General features: G+C 44.0%; 1 protein-coding gene across 4 annotated transcripts in view; it reads left to right on the top strand.

Moving 5' to 3' along the window:
• Nucleotides 1-21,576, top strand: part of WIPF2 (WAS/WASL interacting protein family member 2) — a 44,495-nt gene extending 22,919 nt beyond the window's left edge. For all 4 annotated transcript variants that reach the window (XM_053656006.1, XM_037129687.2, XM_037129688.2 and 1 more), the window contains 6 exons: nucleotides 5,834-5,966; nucleotides 6,682-6,798; nucleotides 7,287-7,943; nucleotides 15,278-15,487; nucleotides 17,465-17,566; nucleotides 18,027-21,576. In XM_053656006.1, the coding sequence (XP_053511981.1) occupies nucleotides 5,834-5,966; nucleotides 6,682-6,798; nucleotides 7,287-7,943; nucleotides 15,278-15,487; nucleotides 17,465-17,566; nucleotides 18,027-18,067 (1,260 nt within the window). In that variant the 3' untranslated portion in view covers nucleotides 18,068-21,576. The remainder of the gene's footprint in view (nucleotides 1-5,833; nucleotides 5,967-6,681; nucleotides 6,799-7,286; nucleotides 7,944-15,277; nucleotides 15,488-17,464; nucleotides 17,567-18,026) is intronic.
• Nucleotides 21,577-25,238: the final 3,662 nt, after the last annotated feature.

Here is a 25,238-nt window from a genome sequence, read left to right as displayed (position 1 = left end):
CGTTTCTGGTGGTTGTTTCTTGGTACCATTTCTTCTCTTCTTCCTCTCCAAATCAGTTCATTTTAAGCCAAGTCCATGAAATCTAACACCCCATCAAGAAATAAGGGAGTTTGTAGAGTATATTAGTAAGAAGACTTAAAGTTTTGATAATGAGATTTTAAAAAACTGTGGCTTCTGAACCCAGGAGGCAGCCACTTTTATTGTATTTGGATGGTGTCACATGAGAAAGAAGCAACCCAGGTGCTTTACCTCATTTTTGTAAAATTTAGAAGCAAAAGTCAGTCTAGAGAATGAATGACTTCCGCAGAGGGGTATGTGGGTGTGTTCGGTGTTTGACAAATGAGAAGTTGTGCTTACAGAGGACAGGCGCCTGGCCTGGCTAATCTGTGTCTGACCTAGGGCAAGAGTTCGGGTCTGCCAGCTTGTGTTTTCCTATAACTTCTGTGTTTCAGACATTTTGTTTGGGAATATGTATGAACCCCTTTTTGGGTGAAATTTTATGTGGAAGCCCAGTGAGTAAAGATAAAAGCAGAACTGTTTTGGTTATAGTGGGATTCAAGGACCCAAAACACTTCCTTCGATCTCTATAACCTCTTGGATTAATGTCCTGCATCATGCTATTTTAGTCATTCACTCAGTAGCCTTTCGTCAGGGACTTGGCTAGGCATATGTGTATGTGTGTATAAATAGTTAAAAGAGAAGGAAAATATGCAAATGAACAAAAAGATGCAAATAAAAATCATCTGTACTGCCATTGCCCAGAAATGAGATAGTTTCTGCCTTCAAGGGCCCCCAGCACAATGAGCAGGACAGAAAAGTCAATAAGGCAGAATCTGTGCTAGGCACGGATGAATGGTGCCACAAAGTCCGACACCTCACCTAGTGGGTGGAGAGAGAGGATGCTGTCAAAGGAGGCTTCTTAGCGGGTAAATGATGCTTGAGCTGAGTCTTCAAGATGAGTGAGGTTTAGCCAGAAAGGGAAGAAGTGGGGAGGATACTTGAAGACGCAGAAGCAGAATGCGGAAGAGTGCCGATTTGTGAGAAAGCACACAGAAGTTTAGATTATTGCTTGAGAAGGGCGTATGGTGGGAGGTGAAGCTGGAGGTGTAAGCTGAGGGTTAGGCTTTTTCTCCCAGCAATGATAGGGAGGTGTCGAAGTATTTACAGGAACAGGAGTAACCTGATCGAGTTTGTATTAGAAAGATCACTCTAAATAGTGTGCACAGTGGGTTGGGAGTTGAGACAAGGAAGTCAAGACTGGAGCGAGAAGCCAGATGCAACTGAAAATTGAGGGCCAGGACTGAAGCAGTGAGGATGGAGAGTGGAGATGAAAGACACTTAGAAATGAAAGCCGTAAAGACTTTGATGACAGATGGAAGATGAAGAGGAGAGAGATAGAATGACTGGCTCTGGTTTGGGGGTTGACTGAATAAAGGGGCACCCAGGTGTTCCCAAATGCAAAATGATGGTGCTGTTTGTGGAGGAGTTATAGCCTTAATTTTGATGTGCTTAGTAATTTTTTTTTACTCCTCACCCAAGTGTATGTGTATTGATTTTTAGAGTGAGCGAAAGGGAGAGAGATAGAAACATCGATGTGAGAGAGAAACATCAATTGTTACCTCCCGTACGTGCCCCAACTGGGGATTGAACTTGCAACCTAGGTATGTGCCCTGACTGGGTATGACTGGGTATAGAACCTGCAACCTTTTGGTGTATGGAATGACGCTCCAACCAGTGAGCCACCAGGTCAGAGCAGTACTTTTTTAATAATATTTTTTTCTCTTTTTATTATATTTTTTTCATTACCCTTTAGGCCCCTTATACCCCATTCTCCCTTCCACAGTCACCACACTGTTGTCCATGTCCATGAGTTCTTTTTCCTTTTTGCTCAATCCCTCCACCCCAATCTTCCCTCCCTGTTAGCTGTCATCCTGCTCTCTGTCTATGTATTAGTCTGTCTCTGTGTTGCATGGTAGTTGCAGTTTGTTCATTAGAATCCACATATGAAATCATATGGTATTTGTCTTTCTCTGACTGGCTTATTTCACTTAGCATAATGTTCTCCAGGTCCATCCATACCGTCACAAAGGGTAAAATTTTCTTCTTTTTTACAGCTGAGCAGTATTCCATTGTGTAAATGTCCCATAGTTTTATCCACTCATCTACTGATGGACACTTGGGCTGCTTCCATATCTTAGCAATTGTAAATAACGCTGCAATGAACATAGGGGTACTTACGTTCTTTCACATTAGTGTTCTGGGTTCTTTGGGATATATTGCCAGAAGTGGGATTGCTGGGTCAAAAGGCAGATCCATTTTTAATTTTTTGAGGTATCTCCATACTGTTTTCCACAGTGTCTGCACCAGTCTGCATTTTCACCAACCATGTTAAAAGGGTTCCCCTTTGTCCACATCCTCCCCTAGCACTTGTTTGTTGATTTATCGATGAGAGACATTCTGACAGGTATAAGATGGTATCTCATTATGTTTTTAATTTGCATTTCTCTCATGATTAGTGATGTTGAACATCTTTTATATATCTATTAGGTATCTGTATGTCCTCTTTGGAAAAGTGTCTTTTCAGGTCCTTTGTCCATTTTGTAATTGGGTTGTTCATTTCTTTAGTGTTGAGTTTTGTAAGTTCTTTATAAATTTCGGATAATAACCTCTGATCAGATGTGTCAGTGAATATGTTCTCCCAGTGTGGGTTTTTTATTTTGTTGATGACTTCCGTTGTTGTGCACAAACTTTTTAGTTTGATGTAGTCTTATTTGTTTATTTTTTCTTTTGTTTCCCCTGCCTGGGGAGATGTATCTGATAAAATACTGCTATGAGCAGTGTTTTGCTGCCTATGTTTTCTTCTACAGTTTTTATGGTTTCAGGTCTAACATTTAAGTCTTTAATCCATTTTGAATTTATTCTTGTGTGTGGTATAAGAATGTGGTCTAGTTTCATTTTTCTGCACATACCTGTCCAGCTTTCCCAGCACCATTTATTGAATAAACTATCTTTAGCCCATTGTATGTGCGTACTTCCTCTGTTGAATATTAATTGATGGTAAAGGTTGTGGATTTATTTCTGGGCTCTCTGTTTTGTTCCATTGATCTGTCTGTCTAATAATTTTCTCATTATAAACGTAATATGTTCAAGAAATTTATGAACTGTGGATAAACGAAAAGGAGCAATTACCCATAATCCAGTCATGCATAATAGTTTTGTGTATACCCTTTTACTACCTCCTTCCCTTTGTATCTTCCTACTTAAAAAAAAAAAGGAGATTGTGTTTTATATACACACTGATCTGTTCTTCTTACTCATTAATACATCGTGAATGGTCATGTTATTAAGTAGTAATTAAAATTTTTTTTTACTATACTAGAAATGTGGGGGAAAATTAGAGAATACCAATAAACAGACAGTGTTAAAGTATCTATAATTAACTTTTGTTAACATTTTGTATGTCTTATATATTTATTGTAGGAAAACTAGAAAATATGGATAAGCATAAATAATTACAAGAAGTTAACTTTTGGTAATAGCAATGTGTGTTCTTCCAGAAATTTGCTATGGGTGTGTTTTTTCTTCCAAATGTAATCTAGGTGTAGTTTATTGAGCTTTCATTATATACCAGGCACTATCCTAAGCTCTTGAAAAGTGTTACCTTTTATGTGCTGGCCCGGCAAGGCAGTTGGTTAGAGTGTCATCCACATACGCCAAGGTTGTGCATTTGATCCCTGGTCAGGGCACCTGCAAGAATCAATCAGTGAATGCGTAGTTAAGTGGGACAACAAATCGATGTTTCCCTCTCTGTGTCTCTTTCTCCCTTCCTCTCTCTACAATCAATTTTTAAAAAGTATTATCATTTAATTCTGTGAGGTAGGTTCTATTGTTACTCCTATAGAAGAGAAAATGTGAATCATACTATATTATTTTAGAATATTTTTTACTTGGTTGTGGCAAACATTTACTGCCATGAAAAGATATTTACTTATACTTTTTAAAAAGATTTTGTTTATTTATTTTTAGAGAGAGGGGAAGGGGGAGAGAAAGAGAGGGAGTAAAACATCAATGTGTGGTTGCCTCTCATGTGCCCCCTACTAGGGGACCAAGCCCACAACCCAGGCATGTGCCCTGACTGGGAATTGAACCTGCCACCCTTTGGTTCACAGGCTTGTGCTCAATCCACTGAGCTACACCAGCCAGGGCAGTATTTACTTAGTACTTTTAAGAGTATGGTTATCATTGTTCTTTTTGGTGGAACTTATAGATTATTTTCAGTTTTATGCTATTAAAAATCATTTCTTTGCTACATTATTAACATCTCTATGCACTTATTCAATTATTTTTCTTAAAGTTAATTTCTACAAGTAGAATTCTTGTGCTTGACTTTTAAAGGTGTTTAATACATAGGTTACTTTCTAGAATGATCATACCAGTTTATCTTACTGCAGGTAGTACCAAAGTGAACCTGTTTCCCTCAGTCCTTTTGACCACCATAGGGCGGTTATTTGTTCTGCACATTTTTTGAACATCTGCAGTGTGCGGGCACTGTACATCGTTGCCCACTGTGGTTCCTGCCCTCAAGAAGCCAGCAGTCTCTTTAGTTAAAATTTTAATAACCTTTACCAGTGTCATAGGTAAATAATGATACTGTGTTTTTCCCTGCATTTTTTTAGTTGATTTTTGTTTTCATATTTGCTGGCTCTTTGATTTCTTTTACACAGTGTTGTTCATATTCTTCCATTATTTTCCTGTTGATTTCTAAGTCATCTTTATATGTTAATGCTCTGTGTAGCAGGGGTGTCAAACTCATTTTTGCAAGGGGCCACATCAGCCTCGCAGTTGCTTTCAATAGGCGGAATGTAATTGTAGGACTGTGTAAATGTAACTAACTGCTCCTTAACAGTGAAGCGAGAGCTCGGCTCTGCCGCCAGGTAGAGACAGGGTGCTGGCCGAATAAAACAAGGTGGAGGCCGGACTTAGCTTGCGGACCTCGTGTTTGCCACTTGTGCTCTATAGACTTAGGACACTGCCTTTGCATCTTTCATATGTTACATTTGTCACATATGATTTCTTTCCAGTATATCATCTGTTTATTTACTCATATTTCTAATAAATAATTTTTACTAAGCAAATTTATCTATTCCTGTATTTTAGTTGTCATGCTTAAAATGCACTTAGCTCTTTTTTCATTTAGTTGTTTTTATACTTCAATATAGCTAGAATTCGTTTGAGAGTAAGCTGAGGTAGGTGTCTAACTTTATTGTATTTTTCCAAAAATTGCTAGTTGCTATTAACATATTGTATTTAATAATCTATCCTCTCTGATGAAATATGCTTTTATTATTTCATATATAGATTTGGGTCTGTCTGTTTTGTCCCATTTATCTAGCTGTGTGTCCCGGTGTTCCTGTCGTAGTTGGTCTTAAGGACGCTGGTAATTTGAGATTTAAATGAGACGAGGAAAGGACCAAGGACCGTGCTTAGCACAATGCCTAAGGCACAGCAGGGGCTCAACAGATGTTTGCCTTGATGATGCTGATACACCTAAAGCATCTAACACACAACAAGCCTAGCGCATAATACTCAGTATTAGTGCAGGCCTCCTCTCAGAAGCCTCTAAATAGGAAGACCATTACCCATCACAGAAGCACAACAGGAGAAAAAGGACTGAGAAGAATGGTAACACACTACCATTACATGCCATGTGGCGTATATATCTGTTTAGGTTAGACAGACATCTCATGGAACCCAGTTTGGCTCAAGGCGTTTATACTGAGCTTGTGATGAAGGGGACTATTTAGGGTGAATTTATGTATCCCTCTTCTTCTAGGCAAATACCGAGCAGCCCAAGCTGAGCAGAGATGAGCAGCGGGGGCGAGGTGCCCTCTTGCAGGACATCTGCAAAGGGACCAAGCTGAAGAAGGTGACCAACGTTAATGATCGGAGTGCTCCCATCCTCGAGAGTGAGTCTAAGCATCATTTCCTAGTGAACTTCTGGGATCCTAGGTTTGCTTTGGAGACGTGGCTGGGCTGTCGTTTTTATTTTTGGGTCTTGAGTAGGAGAGTTTTGTCCTGGAATGTTCTTTGGCTGTCTTCCCATCTCTTCATCTGAATACCTTAGAAACTTCTGTCTGACCTTTGGGAAGCAGTTTCAGGGTTGAGACTTCTGTCATCGGTGCTTGTTAAGCTTGTTAGGGCACATCCTTGGCTGTTCTCTTCGGAGACCACCACAGTCCTCAAAACCACTCAGCTGAAGCCAATGACGATTTCATAATTGCCAAGAGTGACCCTTCTCAAAGGCTTCTGTAAAGTCAGTTCATACCCAGGTCCCTGAGCCATTAGCCCCCTCACTATCCCGAACCAAGATAGTATGAGGGCTGAGCGCAGAGAATTCTGGTGAACATGTCATTACCCAGGCTGGCCCTCAGGCCTAAACAAGGGAAGATTGGCTCCTTGTTCCTTTTGTTCTTTTTCTTTCATCATAGCGGAGAGTTTCATCTCTACATGAGGCTTTGGAATAGAAAGGCTTCACTTTTTTTTTTTTTTAAATGGAAAGGCAAAAGCAAGATTAGTTTGTTTGCAAATTAGAACCCAAGTAGAGGAGGAGTTTCTGCTCGGGATTAACTTGGTCACAGCTTGGAGCATATGAAATGAAAGCTCTGATGGTGTGCTTTCCAGAACCCAAGGGAAGCGGTGGTGGATGTGGCCCTGGAGCAGGCGCCCTGCAGCCCAAGGGAGGTCTCTTTCAGGGAGGAGTGCCGAAGCTCCGACCTGTGGGAGCCAAGGACGTCTCAGGTACCTGAAACAGACTTTTTATTAAAGATTTTATTTATTTTTAGGGGAAGGGAGGGAGAAAGAGAGGGACAGAAACAATGTGTGAGAGATACATCAGTTACCTCCCGCATACCCCCAACCAGGGACCTGGCCTGCAACCGAGGCATGTGCCCTGACTGGGAATTGAACTTTCTTAGACTATTTCTCAAGTGCATTAATTTCTTTCTGGTCCTAGGCTGTCCATCTGGGATTGAGGAGTGGTAGAGGTGGGAGGAAGGAGTGGGAACAGGGGTGGAGTTACAGAGTAGAATAAAGCAAAGGCATTAAATAAAAATGTATTCAACATATATCAACAGTATTTAATAGTCCCTGAGCCAGATTAAAAACCAGTACTGTACAAATGGTGTACTTTCCCTGCAGCTCTGCAGGGAGATGAGGCTGGATGAGTTAGAGATCTCACCAACATATCTCTAGCTTTGTTGACCCAGTGCTGTCTGGTCTGTTTGTAGAAAACCTAGCTTGTAAGCCAGCCCTGCAAGTCCCCAGTTCTCGAGCTGCTGCTCCAAGGCCTCCAGTGTCTACAGCCAGTGGGCGCCCTCAAGATGATACAGACAGCAGCCGAGCCTCACTCCCAGAATTGCCCCGGATGCAGAGACCTTCATTACCGGACCTCTCTCGGCCTCATACCACCAGCAGTACGGGCATGAAGCACAGCTCCTCTGCCCCTCCTCCGCCACCACCAGGGCGGCGTGCCAATGCACCCCCTACGTCTCTGCCTATGCACAGCAACAAAGCCCCAGCCTACAACAGAGAGAAACCCTTGCCACCCACACCTGGACAAAGGCTACACCCTGGTCGGGAGGGACCTCCTGCTCCACCCCCCGTCAAACCACCTCCTTCTCCTGTGACTGTCAGAATGGGACCAAGTGGCCAGTCTCTGGCTCCTCCTCCTCCGCCTTACCGCCAGCCTCCAGGGGTCCCCAATGGACCCTCCAGTCCCACGAATGAGTCAGCTCCTGAGCTGCCACAGAGACACAATTCTTTGCATAGGAAGACACCAGGGCCTGTCAGAGGCCTAGCACCTCCTCCACCCACTTCAGCCTCCCCTTCTTTACAGAGTAATAGGCCGCCTCCCCCAGCCCGAGACCCTCCCAGTCGGGGAGCAGGTAAGTGCCCGCAGCACCTTTTCTTCCTATCATACTGAGAGTTGAGCTTGCTTTTTCTCTTCACTCCTTTCCCCAAAGCTCTCCTTTAGTGATTGAAGATAAGAATTCCCTTACTCATTCAACAGGTTTGTTGAAAGCGCTTTTGTGTGTTAGACTCTATTGTTAGGGAAACAGCAATAAATAGAAAATGTAAGAAATACTTGTTCTCCTGTATAAATAAGCAAATAGTTATATATATATATATATATATATATATATATATATATATATATAGTCTGTTCAGAAGGTAGCCTGCCATATAGTCTGAGACATTTATTGAAGAAGATACTAGATACAAGAAACACTGTACGTAGGGCAGTGATGCCTTAGTCCCCTTCAAAGTAGGCACCTTAGGACCTCACAGTTCTCCCAGTCGCCATCAGCTTCCCTCACTGTCTTGTTGATGGTCTGAAATCTCTTCACTTTCAAAGGTGATTTTAGTTTTGGGAAAAGCCTAAAGTCACAGGACACCAAAGCTGGGCTGTAGGGGAGCTGAGCCACCTGGGTGATTTGATGTTTTGCAAGAAAAACTCTGCACAAGTCATGATGCATGAGCAGGTGTGTTGTGATGAAGCTGCCAATCACCATTTGTCCATAGCTATGGCCTTCTGAATCATCCAGTTTCCATGGAGGAATGGTCAAGCTTAATGCAAAGTTTGATGCAGATTCATTGCTTTATTCACTCAGTCATTTTGAGTGTGATGGCCACACAGTACACATACATGCTCACTCAATGGTGTCTATCACCCCCACTGACTAGTGCAATAAAGTTGGCATTGTTCACACATGTACATTCCAATTCACTCTCCTTGGCTATTAGGTTACATTGATATCATGCAAACTGTTCTCATTATATTAACAATGGTTGTTTTTTTTCTGGACAGACCTCATACACACACATGTGTATATACATACATACATATGTATGTGTGTAATACATAGTTGAGAAAGGGGATAGGATATAGTGGGGTGGGGTGGGGTTAGGGTCAAGGAAGGCCTTACTAATAAAGTGACAATTTGGCAAAGATCTGAAGACAGTGAGGGAACAAGTTAAGCAGGCATTGAGAAGAGCAGATACAAAGGCCCTGAGATGGAACTAGAATGAGTGAGGGGAAGAGTGGCAGAACACGGGGTCGGAAAGATTTCCGACCGGGAGAACATCGTAAGACTTGGTAAAGATGTCACTGGAGGGATTGGAGCAGGGAAGTAGCATTGATTTACCTTTTAAAAAGAGCACCAGCTTCTATGTTGAGAACAGACTGCTAGAGGACAAGTGGCAAAAGGAGACCTCATGTAAGGCTGAGAAACTGGGCAACTGGGTAAGATAGTGGGTTTGGGGGAAGAAAGGAATTTGGTTTTGGACAACTGAAGTTTGAGATGCTTATTAGACTTTCAGAAGGAAATAATTCATTGGTGATTGGCTGTCAAACTCTGAAGTTCAGGGAAGAGAGGTTGGGCTAGAGGGGGAAATTTGAATGATACTGAAAACCACATGCTGGGTAAGGTCACCTAGGGAGAGTATAAGGAAGAGGTCTAAGGCCTGGGGCCCTAATTAGAAATCAGATGAAGAATACCAATCAAGAAGCTGACAAAGTACCTCTATTGAGGAAGAAAGGAGGGAAGTGAAGACAGTGATGGAAAAACTCCCAAGACTGAGTGAACCAAAATTGCTGGGTATAGGAAGGCCCAAAAAAGCTGTCGTGGTCTCCCTCACTCTCGACTTGCAGTCATGCTATTTTGTGAAAAGAAAACACGGTCTCATCCACCTGTTCTAGGGTGTGTCCAGTGCTACCTCTAGGTCAATTAAGTTGGAGCCTGAGAATGACATTGGTTTCGGCAACATGGAAGTCATTGCTGGGGAGCCCAAACAGCACAGGGCCTTTTGGAGTGTTGTGGAGTGGTGGAGGGAAGGTGGAAGTGAGAGTCTAATTGGGGTGGGTCTGCAAATTGCAGGAATAGGAGTGGGATTAGAGATAACAATGTAGAAATCCCTTAAGGAGTTTTTCATAAAGGGGACTAGGGGTGCAGATCAATGGAATGGTTGCTAGAGGGGATTGAGAATTAGATTTTTTTCCTCCCAAGATGGGAGATATTTCGGTATCTGTTTGTCTGTCTGTGTACTGATGGAGTGATCTAGCAGAGAGGGGGAAAATTGCCTGTGTAATGCCCTCGAGGAGGCAAGAAGGAATGGAATCTGCTCCATAGGTAAGGGGTTGGCCTTAGATAAGAACACAAATAGTTTGCCCTGGCCCAGTAGCTCAGCTGGTTAGAGTGCTGCCCTGATATGCAAAGGTTGTAGGTTAACAAATCAATATTTCTCTCACCCCCTCCCTTTCTCGCTCTCTTAAAAAAAAGAACACAGATCTTCCATAGTAATAGGAGGGAAGGCAAAGCACGTAAGCATAGAAGCAAGTGGGTCAAGGGTGTGTGGTGATAGGAGCATGTGAAAAGTTTCTTCTTGCTTGCTTCTGTTTTCTTGGGGAAATAGAAAGCAAGGTGAGGGAGATTGGCGGGGAGAGAGAAAAGGGCATGAAATGGTCACCTGGAGGCTTGGGAGAGTGCATGGAGTAGGGAAGTGTGCTTAGGATAACCAGGAACCTGAAAGGCCCACTGAGCACTAGGGTCCATTTCAAGTGAGGTTAATCAGCTCATTGTGTTCTGCTGTGCATTGGCAGGTACTGAGTTGGAGCAGAGTTATATTGAACTAGGGATTAGCCTTTTGTAGACACGAGTAAGTGAGGCAAGGGAGTTAAGGGTGTGTAAGAGTGATTTTATCAATAGACCGAGGTCCTAAACTGGGTAAGAAGGGGCTTAGGAATCCTAGAAGAAATAGATGAGATTGTGTATTCTTTGTTTCTCCCAAAGATTTTATTTATTTATTTTTAGAAAAGGCAGGGTTCAGAGACACATCTGCGTCTGATAGGCTGCCTCTTGTATGCCCCCAACTCAAGACCTGGCCCGCAGCCCAGGGATGTGCCCTGACTGGGAATCAAACTGGTGACCTTTCAGTTCACAGGCCAGCACTCAATCTACTGAGCCACACCAGCCAGGGCAAGACTGTATTCTTATTACAAAATAGCTGACTGAAAGTAGAGAGGGAGGGAGACCATGACAGTTCTCTGGGGCTTTCTTAGACCCAGAAATTTTGACTGCCTTATCTTATATCATTGGACTTTGAGCCAGATCTTCCACAAAAGGCTTTTGAGCTTTTATTTTAAACAGTTCCTATAGGTGTATATAATTGATAAAGAAGTTATGTTATCAAGAAGCATGAATTAAAAGCCAATTAACCCGTGCTGCTGCTTGGCTAGGTACATAGAGATTGGCACTGTAGGAGCTGGCAGTTCAACACACAAGGTTATCAACCAGTAACCTTGTACTTTCCTGACTCCCTATCTCCCTGGCTTTAGACATAAGGATATAGTCCTAAGGTGGTCTTTGATTCTACAGAGTTTAGACTAAAAAATTTTTTTCACTTACAAATTTTTTTAAAAGACCCGTTGTCTGAGCAGACTTCATACCTTTCTAACTCCATCCAGGAAAAAAAGTGGAGAAAAATGTAATTTCTATGGATTAAACTTAGTAGTTTTAAATGTCTGCAGACTTCTTGCTTCCCACTTCTCTTTTTTTAATTTTTTGAAGATTTTATTTATTTATTTTTAGAGAGAGGGGACGGGAGGGAGAAAGAGAGGAAGAGAAACATTACTGTGTGGTTGCCTCTTGTGTGCCCCCTACTGGGGACCTGGCCTGCAACCCAGGCATATGCTCTAACTGGGAATTGAACTGGTGACCCTTTGGTTCCTGGGCTGGCACTCAGTCCACTGAGCCACCCAGCCAGGGCTCTTTATGGTTTGTTTAGAAATATGTGAAATAATCAACATTGGTTTTCTGTCACCAACTCTGAAGTCTGGCAGAGGCCTCAGCCTGCTTTGTATATCCGTAATCACTACCATGTGCTCCGTGTCTAGCTGGTGTCCTTTTGAGCTTAGCTCTTTCTGTCTCCCTTACTCTCCCTGGCTCAGCCCTAGGAGTAGGTACAAATTCTCAGGGTCCTAGGAAATAAGGGTTTTAGGGAAATAGTTTGAGGGTGACCTGAAAGAGCTTCAGTTTGGGCAGGTTTGGAGTAAAAGCAAGGTTCAGAGATCTCCTGGGAGGTGTTAAGATTTCCCTTTAATTTAATCGCCTCAAATGGCCCCCGTCCATACTAAGACCTTGGGAAGAGTGAGAGAGAGGTGACATTCTGAGCGCGTCTTATGGGAGGTAGAGCTAACACTCACTGGGCCTGCTCTGCTGGACTCCTCACCTATATACACCATCTCATTACTGTTTCATGCTTAACCGCGGTTACTGTACAGACGTTCTGGAATACTTTAGGAGGAATAGTAAGATACGCTCCTATTACTAAAACAGTGTTAAGCCAAGTAGTCTCTCCGTGTATTCTTTAGATAACAGTTATTTATTGGACAAGGCCTAGGTACCAAAGACATACTTCCATCCCCCTGGGTTATAAATGTTTTGAGAAGATGGATATATATATATATGTGTATATATATATATGTGTGTGTGGGGTACACACATACACATATATAAAATACTTGCAGTAGTTATAAAAAGTAGTGTGGGGTAGTGGAAAGAGCAGACATGTGCTGCGTCTGTTAGATCTGTGACCTCAGACAAATAATCTGAGTTCTAGTCTCCTCGTTTGTGAGATGGAAATGATACCATCATACTTTGCAGGGGTGGCTGCAAGAATTCCTTTTTTTTTTTTTGTCTTTAAGATTTTTGTTTTTAAAGCCCTGGCTGGTGTAGCTCAGTGGATTAAGCGTGGGCCTGCGAACCAGACAGTCGCGGTTCGATTCCCAGTCAGGGTACATACCGGGTGGCAGGCCGGTTCCCTGCAGGTCAGTTCCCAGCAGGGGACGCACGAAGGCAACCATACATTGATGTTTCTCTCTGTCCCTCCTTCCCTTCCCCTCTACAAATAAATAAATAAAATCTTTAAAAAAAAAGATTTTTGTTTTTAGAAAGGGGAAGGGATGGGGGAAGAGGGGGAGAGAAACGTTGGTGTGAGAGAGAGTGATTAGCTGCCTCTCACATGCCCCCAACTAAGGACCTGGCCTGCAACCCAGGCGCGCACCCTGACTGAAAATCAAACCAGAGACCTTCGGGTCTGCAGGCCAGCATTCAGTCCACTGAGCCACCCCAGCCAGTGTGTCTCAGGGGATTGAATGCTGGCCTGAGAACCAAAGTCACTGGTTCAATTCCCAATTAGGGCACATTCCTGGGTTTGTGGGCCAGGTCCCCAGTAGGGGGCTCGCAAGAGGCAACCACACGTTGAAGTTTCTCTCTCCCACCCTTCCACTCTGTCTAAAAATAAATAAATAAATAAATAGGAAGACAAAAAAATATCTTAAAAAAAAAAGAATTCTTTTTTTTTTTTAATATTTTATTTATTTATCTTTAGAGGGAAAGGGAAGGAGAGAGGGAGAGAAACATCAATGTATGGTTGCCTTTCGTGCATCCCCTGCTGGGAACTGGCCTGCAGGGAACCGGTCTGCAACCCAGGAATGTGCCCTGACTGGGAATCGAACCGCGACTATCTGGTTCACAGGCCCGTGCTCAATCCACTGAGCTACACCAGCCAGGGCAAGAATTCTTAAAGATTTAATGGCTGTAACTCACCTAGGACAGTGCCTAGAAGGTAGTGGATACCGAATCAGTAGTAATTGCTATTGTTAGGTAATGCAAAGCATAGAAGTAAACATATTAGACACCACTTAAACATATTAGAACCTGTTCCAGTGGTGTTTCCATTTCTTCAAACATGCTTTTGATGGTTCTTTCTACTTAGTGGCAAATTTTTGTCTCTTAAGCATGAATTTGGTTTTTGAAAGTGTCCAAAAGCCAGAATCAGACTTAGGTATGAGTGATTTTGTTATTGATGCAACCTCAGAGATGAAATGTGATCATCGTATAATAATATTTACGCATCTGCCTCATAAACCAGGTTTAAAGGCAATGTTGATAGATGTGTTCCCAGTTTCTGGGGGCAGTTGAGATTTATAACTTACGCAGATGTTCCTACTGTACATATTTTTTAAAGCACTCACTTTAGTCTAGACTACTAAGTGCTAAAATAAGCGACATACCCTACAGTGCCTTGGAAGACCAGAGAAGGAGAGGGGGTCGGAATGGAGTGGATTGCTTTGGGAGAGCCTTGAGAAGATTGAACTTGAGTTGAACCTTAAAGGATAAGTAGAATTTGGTAGTAAGGGAAGAGCGATGGCATTTCCAGGCATTGCCAGGGAGTCACAAGAGCAAAGCATACAGAATTTGGTTTATTCAGCAAAGATTGATTGAGTACCTACCATGTGCTGTATACATTGGCTGAGCTTGGGAATTTGAACTTGGATGCATCTCTGACTTTAAGGAATATACAGTATGCTGGGGAAGAGGCACATCTGATGAATAATTATAGTACAATACCTGTAGAGTAGAGTGGAAGAGAGATACAAGGCAACAGTGGGAGTGCATAAAAGGGGTCCCTAACCCAGCCTGGGAATCAAGAAAGGGGAAGGAGAAGGTGAGGTCAGGCTGACTGACCTGGTGGGTCACTGCGTGAGAAAGGGTAAGTGGGGGAAACCCAGTCCAGGTGGAAGCTAAGGATTTGAAACTTGATAGCGTAAGAAATGCAAAGCCCTTAGAAAAAGTTTGAGTGAGTGTTTCGGGGAGATTAGTGAGTTGGTGGTGTGCCGAATGGATTGTCAGGGCAAGAGATTAAAAGCAAGAGGAACATTTGGGAGGCTTTTTGCAGTAGAACAGGCTAAATATGAGAAAACCCTGAATTAGAATTGTGGAGGAAGACATGGAAAAGCAGGGGGGCCCTGGCTGGTGGATTGAGCGTGGGTCTGGGAAGCAAAGGCTCGAGGTTCGATTTCCAGTCAGGGCGCCTGCCTAGGTTGCAGGCCAGTTCCCAGCGGGGGACACATGAGAGGCAACCACACATTGATATTTCTCTCCCTCTCTCCTTCCCTTCCCCCCTCTCTGAAAATAAATAAATAAAATATTTTAAAAAAAAGAAAGAAAAGCAGGGGGAGATTCATTAAGAATAGGTAGATTTCTGACTTGTCTTGGGAAATGAGAAAGGGCCACACATTTATTCTGAACTTTAGTATCTGGAAGAACGGTGATGCTGTTAAAGACACGGGGATGGGAGGAGGGTGAGTGTGCTGTTTAACCTGACGCTCAGAGTCTCCCAGAGCTTCTACATCCAGACTTTTGGATTTTAATTGCAGCCCCTCCACCTCCACCACCCATGATCCGAAATGGTGCCAGGGATGCTCCCCCTCCACCACCACCACCATACCGACATGGGTCAGAACCTCTGAGCCGAGGAAAGCCCCCACCTCCGCCCTCCAGGACGCCAGCTGGGCCACCACCTCCTCCTCCGCCACCTTTGAGGAATGGCCACAGAGATTCTATTACCACTGTCCGATCTTTCTTGGGTAAGTAGCTAGCTGTTTTAGTCTCCTAGTTCCTGTGATGACTTACTCATTCCATGACTATGGTAGAATGGGAATTGTCACTTGGTATCCATTGGTCACAGCAGTTTTTTTCCTGCCTTCACCTCTGACTTCTAGGCCCTATCCATTGACATCCCTTTCCTTATGCAGATTCTAGGCATGGTTGCTTTGGGATAGATTGAAATACAATCCGCAAGCGTCATGCTAACTCTAAAGCCATATCTCGCTCCCCAAAGAGCATTATCTTTGGTTACGTTTTAAGCCAGAGACTTTATCTTCTTTAGGACTATTCAGACAGGAAGTACATGTTCTCCTGAGAAGGAGAGCTCCTTTCTAGCCCTTTAAAAACAAAACAAACTTTCTTTCCAACTTGGGCCTGGCACAATGGCTTCCACGAAGAAGGGTGAGAAGGGCCAGTCTGCCCTCAGTGTGGTGGTGACCAGAGACGACACCATCAGCACTCACGAGTGCATCCTTGGAGTGGCTTTCAAGAAGCGTGCCCCTCGAGCACTCGAAAGAGATCTGGAAGTCTGCCATGAAGAAGATGGGAACTCTCTGGATGTACTTACTGGGACAGGCTCAACAAAGCTGTCCGGACCAAAAGAATAAGGAGTGTCCCTTACCTTAGTGAGGATGAAGAGCCACCGAACAAGCTCTATACGTTGGTTACCTACATACTTGTCACCACTTTAAAAAAATCTACAAACATTAATGGGGTAGAGAACTAACTGCTGATGGTTGAATAAAGTTACACTGCTACACACACACACACACACACACACACACACTCTGAACATGTTGTTTATCTAGAAATCCAAAGCCACTAACTAGCTTTGTTACTTTGAGGAAGTTGCTTTACTTTTCTGGGTCCCACTTCCCTAATCTGAGAAACCAGGAGGTTGACTAGATAAGGAGCAAGTCAGTTAATTTTTCCAAGGTTATCAATGAGCCTTAGGCCCCACCTAAGATTTTTTTTTAAGGAAAATTTTATTTAGGAAGTCACAGAGGTAAAAAAAAAAAAGGTGAGCCAGCTGGAGTGTGTAGGCTCAGGAAACTAGTTACAGATGCAAAAGAAGGGCCCTTGGAATTTAGGAAAAAGAAAGGTAGAGAGAAGGCACCTCGGGGAAGAAGAAGGGAAAAGGCTCCTCACCCTGCTCCAAAGAGAGAATATGTGTGCCCTGGGGAATGAAGCAGGTGGGGAAAGGCGCCGGCATGCTTGGCGGGAGAAAGAGGGTGTTAGGTCTGGGATGCAGTCCCGAGCAGAGGTTGTCTAGAAGCTGTCAGTAGGCCCTCTGTTGAGGACTAGAAAGGTCTGTACAGTCCCTTTCAGGCCTAACACTGGGTTCTTTAGTGGTCGACTCTTCTCTGTCCTGGCTGTAGTGTACTCTGATTAGGTGGACCAGGGTTTTTGCTTTGAAGACAAATCCTTGCAATGTCATTAAGCTACTTGCAGGGAACTTTTGAGCCTTCTTGTAGAGGGGCCATATGGAAAGTGGGAGCAGGGGCCATGAGATAGCTGTCTCAGCTCTGAGGCAGAGCTAAGTGAGGGTAACCTGGGCCAGAAGGGAATTATCTGGTCAGCTCTCTCTCTAGGTGGTGACAAGTATTCCCATTTTAGGTTAATTTCTGTGGATTCAGTTCAGTTGGTTTTCCATGGTGACAGTCTCTAAGATGACTCTGTTAAAGAACTATGTTTCTTTCTCCTCCCATGCAAACAGCTGAGCTCCTTTCCTGTGCCCGATTTTGGGTGGAAATGTTCTAAAAACCTCTGTGCATACGAGGCACATTGAGTGATGCTGTTGCTGTTCTTGGGAACCTTGGTTTCACGGGGAAGGCAGGCCTTCACGTACGTCAGAGTGCACGGAGACCAGGAAGGGGAGGGTCAGAGGTGGTACAGAGGTGTGTGGGAGCATGAGGAAGGGTCAGCTGGTGTGAATTAATACTTTGTTCTTTTCGTAGATGATTTTGAGTCAAAGTATTCTTTCCATCCAGTAGAAGACTTTCCTGCTCCAGAAGAATATAAACACTTTCAGAGAGTATATCCCAGCAAAACAAACCGAGGTAAGAAGAGCTGTTATGAAAGCTTTTCCATAATTGCATAGAAAATAGAATTGCTGTGGGGGTTTTTTGTTGTTGTTGTTCAAATTTGCTTCCCCTTACCTGTGCTTTCTTTAAAAAATCGAAAAACATCCCTGGCTGGTATGGCTCAGTGGATTGATTGCCAGCCTCCAAACCAAAGGGTTGCTGGTTCAATTCCCAGTCAGGGCATATGCCTGGGTTGCAAGCCAGGTCCCCAGTAGGGGAGAGGCATGTGAGAGGCAACCACACAGTAATGTTTCTCTCCTTCCCTTCCCCCCTCTCTAAAAATAAAATCTTTAAAAAAAGTCAAAACCAAAACCAAAATCTAGTCCCCAGGTTTTATAGGTTAGCTTGAAGAGCCTGTCTCTCATTTTAGGAATGTTTGGGTTATTTGGTATCTGGCAGGTGACCTCGTGTTTGTGGTTTTTATTATGTTTATCAGCTGCCCGTGGAGCCCCACCTCTGCCACCCATTCTCAGGTGAAGCCTGGCTTGGTCCTGTTCCTCAGGAAAAGGATGGACCCTCTCCTCTTCTCAGATGGTCCCTTCCATTCCCCGGAAACCTGCATGAGAACTCCTGATGTGTTTCTCCAGTGCAGCCAACCTCTAGACTCCAAGCGTCCTCCCAGCTCACCTCCATCTACGCGTCTTGTCTTCTGGACTTGGTGATTGGACTCTCCGTATTGACAGTAGGGTCTCAAACCCTGCATCCATCCCTCCTCTAGCAATCCCTGCTAGCCAGATGAGGAAAAGCTTCCATGTCGCCTGCTTTCCTCGTGGGGAAAGGTGCCTTGTTGTGATGAACTAACTCATTATCGGGGCAGGGTGGGGAAGAGTGCTCCTCTCTCCTGCCCACTTTGGGGGAAGCTCGGCGGGTATATTTCACCATTTCGGAAGCTGACATGGCCAGGACTTAAGCAGGCCGAGGAGGTGGGGAGGGGGCATTTTTTAGTGAAACAAGAAAGGAGTTTGCAGAGAAGTGATCTGTTTTAAAGGTCAAGTTTGGAGAAAGGGCAAGAGAATGGGTCTGTTTTATTTTTAGGGGTATTTTGGTTTTGTTCTTACCCCACTCCATACCCTCACTCAAGGGATAAGTTGGATATAAACACTAAATACTAATCGGTTGAACTAAACATCTAATAAAAAGAGAGGGTAGAATAAACCGGGAGCCCTTTAGTGCTAGTCATTTCCTCTGCAGCAAAGGGACCAGGAGCCATGTGGGTCCCCAGGGACTCCCCGCCCCATTCCTCAGGGTGCTGAGGCTGGGGGATGTGTTTCCTCCCCCCACCACTCAGACCCTGAGGAGAAAAGTCACTTTTGTTCATTCCAGATAGGAAGATAGGGCCAGGGTCTTGGCCTTAATTAACCTTGACCTTGAGTCCACATCAGTCTTTCCTGACTGGCCCCAAAAGACTCTGGCCCTTCAGTCCTGTCCAGAAACTTCAGCCCCTGTTGGGTGCTCTATGACGACGACGAAGGGAAGGGTGAAGCTTGTGCTGGGGTTCACAGCCTGCTGGCTGAACAGCCTCTTCCTCTTCTCACCGCCCCTGCCTTTCCAAGACTTCAGGGGTTAACAGCAGAGTAGAGTAGCGTGAGGAAGTTTATGGGTGTAGTCAAAGATTCCTCTGTGCCAAGAAGCACAAAGACTTCGGCGAGGCGTGTCTCGGCCCAGCTGATCTTTGGCAGCCAGCAACAGGTTGTTTGTTCATCTTCCAGGCCCTAGTTAAAGGACGGGGAGAAAATGGAGGTTCCCAACCCAGAGAGGAACTGAGCCTGGCTGGCAGGACAGGGGTTTCCCCTTCTCAGACGGCAGAGCAGGGCTCCTGGGCTACATGCACAGGCGGCGTGGTTTGCCACAGCGCTGGCCACATGCAGAGGCTACTCAAAGCTTGGAGTGAGAGCAGGGAGGCCATGGTGCTTCCTTGAAGTGGTTGGGAAAAGTCAGTTTAAAAATTTCACCAGATACATCACAGGCGTGAACTACCTTAGGGACCTCTCCAGTTTATTGGATCACAGAGTAAGAATCTGCATGGTGCTGGGTGAAACCCAAGTCTCTTCAGTTCTAGAAGAGAGGGGGCTCAGCCTGGGTTATTTGTGTGGGGGCTGCTATCCTCTGTCATCCCCTGGACCACACTGACTCCTGGGACAAAATGAGTAGGTCTGTCATCAAACTTTTTCTAATCATTATCATTTGCAAAACTGTTAGTAGTTACCTCCCATCAGTACCCCTGGCATCCTGAAGTGAACGGAGCCAAGAGAGGGAGCACTGGCGGAGGGAAAAGGAGAGAGGACAAGAGTGGGTATTGCAGCAGAGTTCCAGGGCAGATGCTGACCAGTTATACAACTTGGACTGTGAAGTCTTCCCATTTGTTCTTGAAATGGGAGTTGATGCCTTTTGTACAGTGTTGTCAAAGTGTATTTTTCCCCTTTCCTCAAACATACAGCATCAAAATAAGTATCACAAGTGAAAGCCAAACCCCCAGCTTTTCACTGGGGCTGTTACCTTCCCCCCATGACCTGCTGCTGCCCCTCATCTTCCCCAGCATTTGGACTGTGTCACATGGGTATTGCGGTGTTTTTATTTTCTTGGCCTCGTGAAAAGAGGCCTGGGTTAGATCTAGTCAGATGCATTTTCTTCAGCGCATGTGGGTGACACAGTACTTATTTAAATATCTTTGCCTTATACATTATTTGGTCCCTCTATTAGGAACAGATTTATTATCATGTATATTTACTATCGAAGAATGGGAATGTGATCTTCATAATTATTGATCTATTTTGTATGTTGTAAAAAGCTTGTAATATAGATTTAAGGCAGGCTGGCTGCAAGAGCACTGGAACATTCTCATCTTTTAAACTGTTCTTTTTATCTGCTTCTGGGAATGTCGACTCTGCAGCGGAAGATTGGGTGGTCTCATGTTGAGGCTGTTGCCCAGTCACATTAATCCTCTCACCCTCTCCCAGAAGGAGGAGGCATTGCCCAGCTAAGCATCAGGAAGCTGCGTTAAAAGCCCTTGTGTGGGTTTGGTTCTATGATGTTTTCTCTAGTGGGGAAAAGTTAATACTGTAGTTGTTTCTTACCGCCCTTTCTGGGGAGCAGAGCAGTGGCCTCCAGGTTTTTAAGCCAGCTAGATGCCCCTCTTCGACCCTTCTCTGGTCACCGAGCCTGGATCAAAGCACTTGATGCTCCAGGTGTGGTTGTCTCTGTCATGGGGGTCTCCTCCCACGGCAGAGCCCCATCGTTTTCACAGCCCAGGCCCGCAAGACAGCGTCTATGGCTGCCCTACCTAGTGGATGTGAAGCTGGCTGCTGTCCCCGGAAACTCATCCCAGCCCTCCCAGCTGGCAAAGGCAAGGAGACTAGCTACTGGCCATGGCCCTGGGGGCACCTCCTCACCCCACGGCTTTCCCACTTGAAACCCAGATTTACCTCCAGGGAGAGATGAGAAAAAATTGTAAATAGACTTGCAACAGAGCAACTCAGGTTGGGGTGTGTTTTAATTCTCCTGATCACTTGAAATAATCTGTAGGCTGAGTGCTTAGGGGAGGGGGGAGAAGTGTGACTCCAGGGTCCTCTGTGAAGCTCTGGGGGTGGAGTACAGGGCACCCGAGGCCCTCTAATGGCACTGCACGGAGCTGTCTGTCCTTCTGGAAGCCCAACCTGCAATCAAGAGCAAATCAAGATTCTTCACATTTCAGTCGTTTCTTTCCATATTATGTCTCGGTCCCCAGCTGTGTAGTCAGGGTAGCTTTCTGTAAGCCACCCTAATTTAGGGGCTGAAAGACATTCTAACTCGACCTTCAAGACTCATCAAAATGAAACAAAATTACAGCCACCATCGGAATATATACACAAATAAAAAAGGATAACTGTTTGACTGAAGGAAAGGTTTGGTTCCATTCAACTCCACGTTCATTGTGCCTTTACTTGTGTTAGATTTCTGTGCTTTCTTCCTCTCTCCCTCTTTGAAGCAATTAAAATCTTCCTTGATAATGGCTGTTTCCTTCTTTCTACTCCTGGGTCCAACATCTTAGTGGGTTCCCTAATTGTCTTAAATCTCCCTCCACTGGCGGTAGAGGGGCAGGGGCAAGCCTGCTTGTCTCATACCTGTCTTGTATCATTTCCCAAGAAAAGCAGCATGGAAGTTGTAGTCAACACTGAATAAAAAACTAGAAATGACGTGTGAGTGTGTGTGTGTGTGTGTGTGTGTGTGCGTGTGTGTGTGTCCGTCCCCATCTTCGTCTGCATGTGGATCAATTTCTTTAAAGGAAAATAATTTATTGTATGACTTGTTTTGCAGTTATATTCTGATTACAATGCTCCCTCTCCCAATTAGCATTGATTTTTTTCCCAGCCCCCTCAAAAATACATCATCTGGTCTCAGGTTGGATTATTTGGTACACTTGTTTCTTCTGGATGCCATGCAGTTTAATTAAACCATGCTTCAAAACAAAAACTAAAAGTCGAAAACTGTGTACTCTTGTCTGGAATACCGCCTCATGTAGTGACAGAGAGGGGAGAAGCTCCGTTGCCTCCTATTCCAGATTGTGTGGTGGTTTGAACCCAGGTCGTCTGAGAAGGTTGATACATTGACTTGGGCAGAAGCATCTGCAGCCTCTTACGGGTCTTCTCTCCTCCCCTCCGGCTGTACTTTGAAAATGGCAGTTCTAGGTAGCCGTGCTGACTGGGTGACTCTGATAGACTTGGTCACTATTTCTATTTGCCACCTAACTCCCCTTCACTTGTGATTTCAGGAAACCCAGGACACCTTCTGGCCTTGTGTCCTGTCTTTATGTCCCTTATGATTCTTTCTGCCTGGGCTGCACCGCACATTCTCTCACTGAGGTGGGGAAGGGCGGGCGGGGCAGAGCAGGCAGACTCCGTGCGTCTGTTTTTATGTGGGCGTTTGCTGTTTTTCTTCACTGCTTTTTAAGTTGAAGTCTTACCTGCTTTCTTGAACTTTGACATTAGGTGTAAAAATTAAGCCAGACGTTCTCTGCTTACTATGGTCAGCTGACTAATCACCACAAAGACTTAATGAGCTTAACTTGCACTTTCCTCACTAGCAAAGGTCTTGAAACTGTTTCCCATACTGATTTATAGTGGGTGTGTGTATGACTCACTCACGTAATTGAGATATCAAAACCTATGGGGGAGGGAGGGAGGGAGGACGGGAAAGGGGCCCTTTTTCATCCATATTTGCCAAATCGGTTGAATTCCTGATTATTTGACCCATCATTGTTATTAATATGATTAATAAACTACCTATTTATTGATGTAATTGTTCCTCCTGTGACTTTCAATAGCCCTCAAATGGAGCTTGCTGAAATGTCCCTCCACTTCTAATGCTATAAAGTATAAGCTTTCTCCATTCTATCGGGATGGTATTGCTAGTGTGTGCATGTGTGTGTGTGTGTGTGTGTGTGTGTTTACACTCGTGCAACAGGATGCTGAACAGGTCCTTCCACTTGCAATTTGACCCCCATGGTGGGGGTTTCCCCCATGACACTGTATAAATTAGCAGATGATAAAGACAATAGTGCGCCCACTTTAATCATTACTGAGAACTGCTGCTTGCTGTGAATGTGCCTGTTAAGTATTTTCTGGCTCAACCCAGCCACAAACTCATGCACTGCAAAGCTCCTGTCTGACTTCCTATTATTCTGCAAAGGTAGGAGAACTAAAATATCAACCTTAGAATCCTAACCACCCCAGAGGATAACTATGGGGGAAATATGCTTCACCTCTGACATCACTGGAGCCCAGTCTGGATCATTTTTATACATAATTGAGTTTGTTCTCCACTTCTAGGTTTAGGTGTGTGAGATTTAAAGGACTATATGGTGTCTGTCCACAGTGTTCATGAAAAAGGTGGATACCCAATTTGCAGGAATGTCTTGTCCGTTCAGCAAGCATTTATTGCGTACTTTTTACTCTGTGTTCAGCATCTACATTATGAAGATGACTAGGACCAGGGCCTTTGCTTCCAAGGAGCGCCAAGTCTAGAAGATTTCAGGACAGCTACCAGGAGAAAACTATGCAGGGTATTAAAAGGCTTTATGGTAATTAGCCAGGGAAGGAGGATGGTGAGCAGTGTTCACTCACCGTCCTCAGTTGTGTAGACAGAGGAAATAGCAAGGACAGGCACAGAAGCAAGAAAACAGCCTGGTGGTAAGTATGTCAGGTTACTGGAATATTGGGAAGGGAAAGCTTCAAGTAGGTAACGTTTTAGAGACTTCAATCCTGACATTCTGTGATTCTCTGCCTGCCTCTACAGTGGTCATTCACTCTCACAGACTGTTTTTGGACCAGTGCTATATTTGCTAGAAGAGTATTTTCATAGGCACCAATTTGCATGTTAAGTACTCATGGTTTCCTCTGTTCCCTCTCTGCCTCTGTAAGTGAGAGAGGTTGTTCACCACCATCCCTTAAAGCTGACTGGGCACATGTTAACCATTTCATGTTACTAAGAATAATTTTTAGGTGTCCAGGTTATAAAAATAAACATGAACAGTATAGGTTGCTTCCTAGATTCTATTGTCCTATTAAGAGACCAGAAATACCATCTGGTTGAAAGCTTGCATTCTAGGATAACACTTCTTACATTCATGGCTGCCTGATCTCTTCACTCTTTTGGTTTTGAGCTTCTAGAAAGCCTTCCCAAAATGTGCTTCTTCAGCATCTCTCCCTATTTGGAAGGCCACTTTAGAAATCGCATCTAATTCTCCCCTGAGTTTGAGTGGCCAAGTTTGATCTCCTGCCAGACTTCCTGAGTTCAAATTCCAGCTCTTCCTCTTCCTAGTTGTGTGACCTTGGGAAAATTTACTCAACCCCCTCTATTTGTATTTCCTCATTTGTAAAATGGGAATAATACCAACTTCATGGGATGCTTATGAGAATTGATGAGGTGATACCGGTAAAATGCTTGGGCTCAGTCCCTGGAATACACTTAAGCACTCAGTATTGGCTTTTATTTACTATATGAACTAACTACAATGAGCAGGTGATTGTAATATTGTTTTCCTATTTCTCAGCTTTATTGCTCTATTTGATTTGATATTGAAAGATGGAAGGTAAATGCCTACCATCACCTAGAATTGGGTTTCAGCCTTTAATGAAACCTGAGGCTTAGCTAGGTTATTAGCTTTGGAAGCTGGCCTGTAAATTACTGCTTTAATTTATATTTTTCATTAAAAGCTCAGCTTGCCTCTTCTGTAGCAGTCTTCTCTGGCCCTGGAACCCTAGTGTTTAGCCATAAAAAAAGATTTTAAAATTAAGGAGTCATAATTCATTCCATTCCCCACAGTGTTGATTAATGGGATTAATGATAAGAAGGTACACAAACTATATTCTTTACCTTTAACAAAATAAAAGCAAAGGCCTGGCTTTGTTTCTCCCCTTTGAAATACAAATAAAGGGATACTGTAATAAGGTGTGGAGTATTTCTCTATGCCTGTGTAGAGCTTTACAAAAAATCATTGGTTTGGGTGTTAGGAAACCTTCAACAAGATTCTGTGACCTGTAATGAATCCTCTGCGCCTTTCCTTTGTGGCTTGCAGGGTTGAGTGTTAGAGAGGAATGCCTAGCATCATACCTGACACCCAGAACCACCTCCCAAATGGTAGGCATTATATAATTGCTCTGTAAAAGTGTCT

The sequence above is a fragment of the Artibeus jamaicensis genome, unplaced genomic scaffold, assembly GCF_021234435.1.
Source record: "Artibeus jamaicensis isolate MK-2021 breed Jamaican fruit bat unplaced genomic scaffold, CSHL_Jam_final contig_1998, whole genome shotgun sequence".
In the NCBI taxonomy this organism is placed as follows: domain Eukaryota; kingdom Metazoa; phylum Chordata; class Mammalia; order Chiroptera; family Phyllostomidae; genus Artibeus; species Artibeus jamaicensis.
Note: the sequence above shows the minus strand (reverse complement) of the source record. Positions and strands in the feature narration are given on the sequence as shown.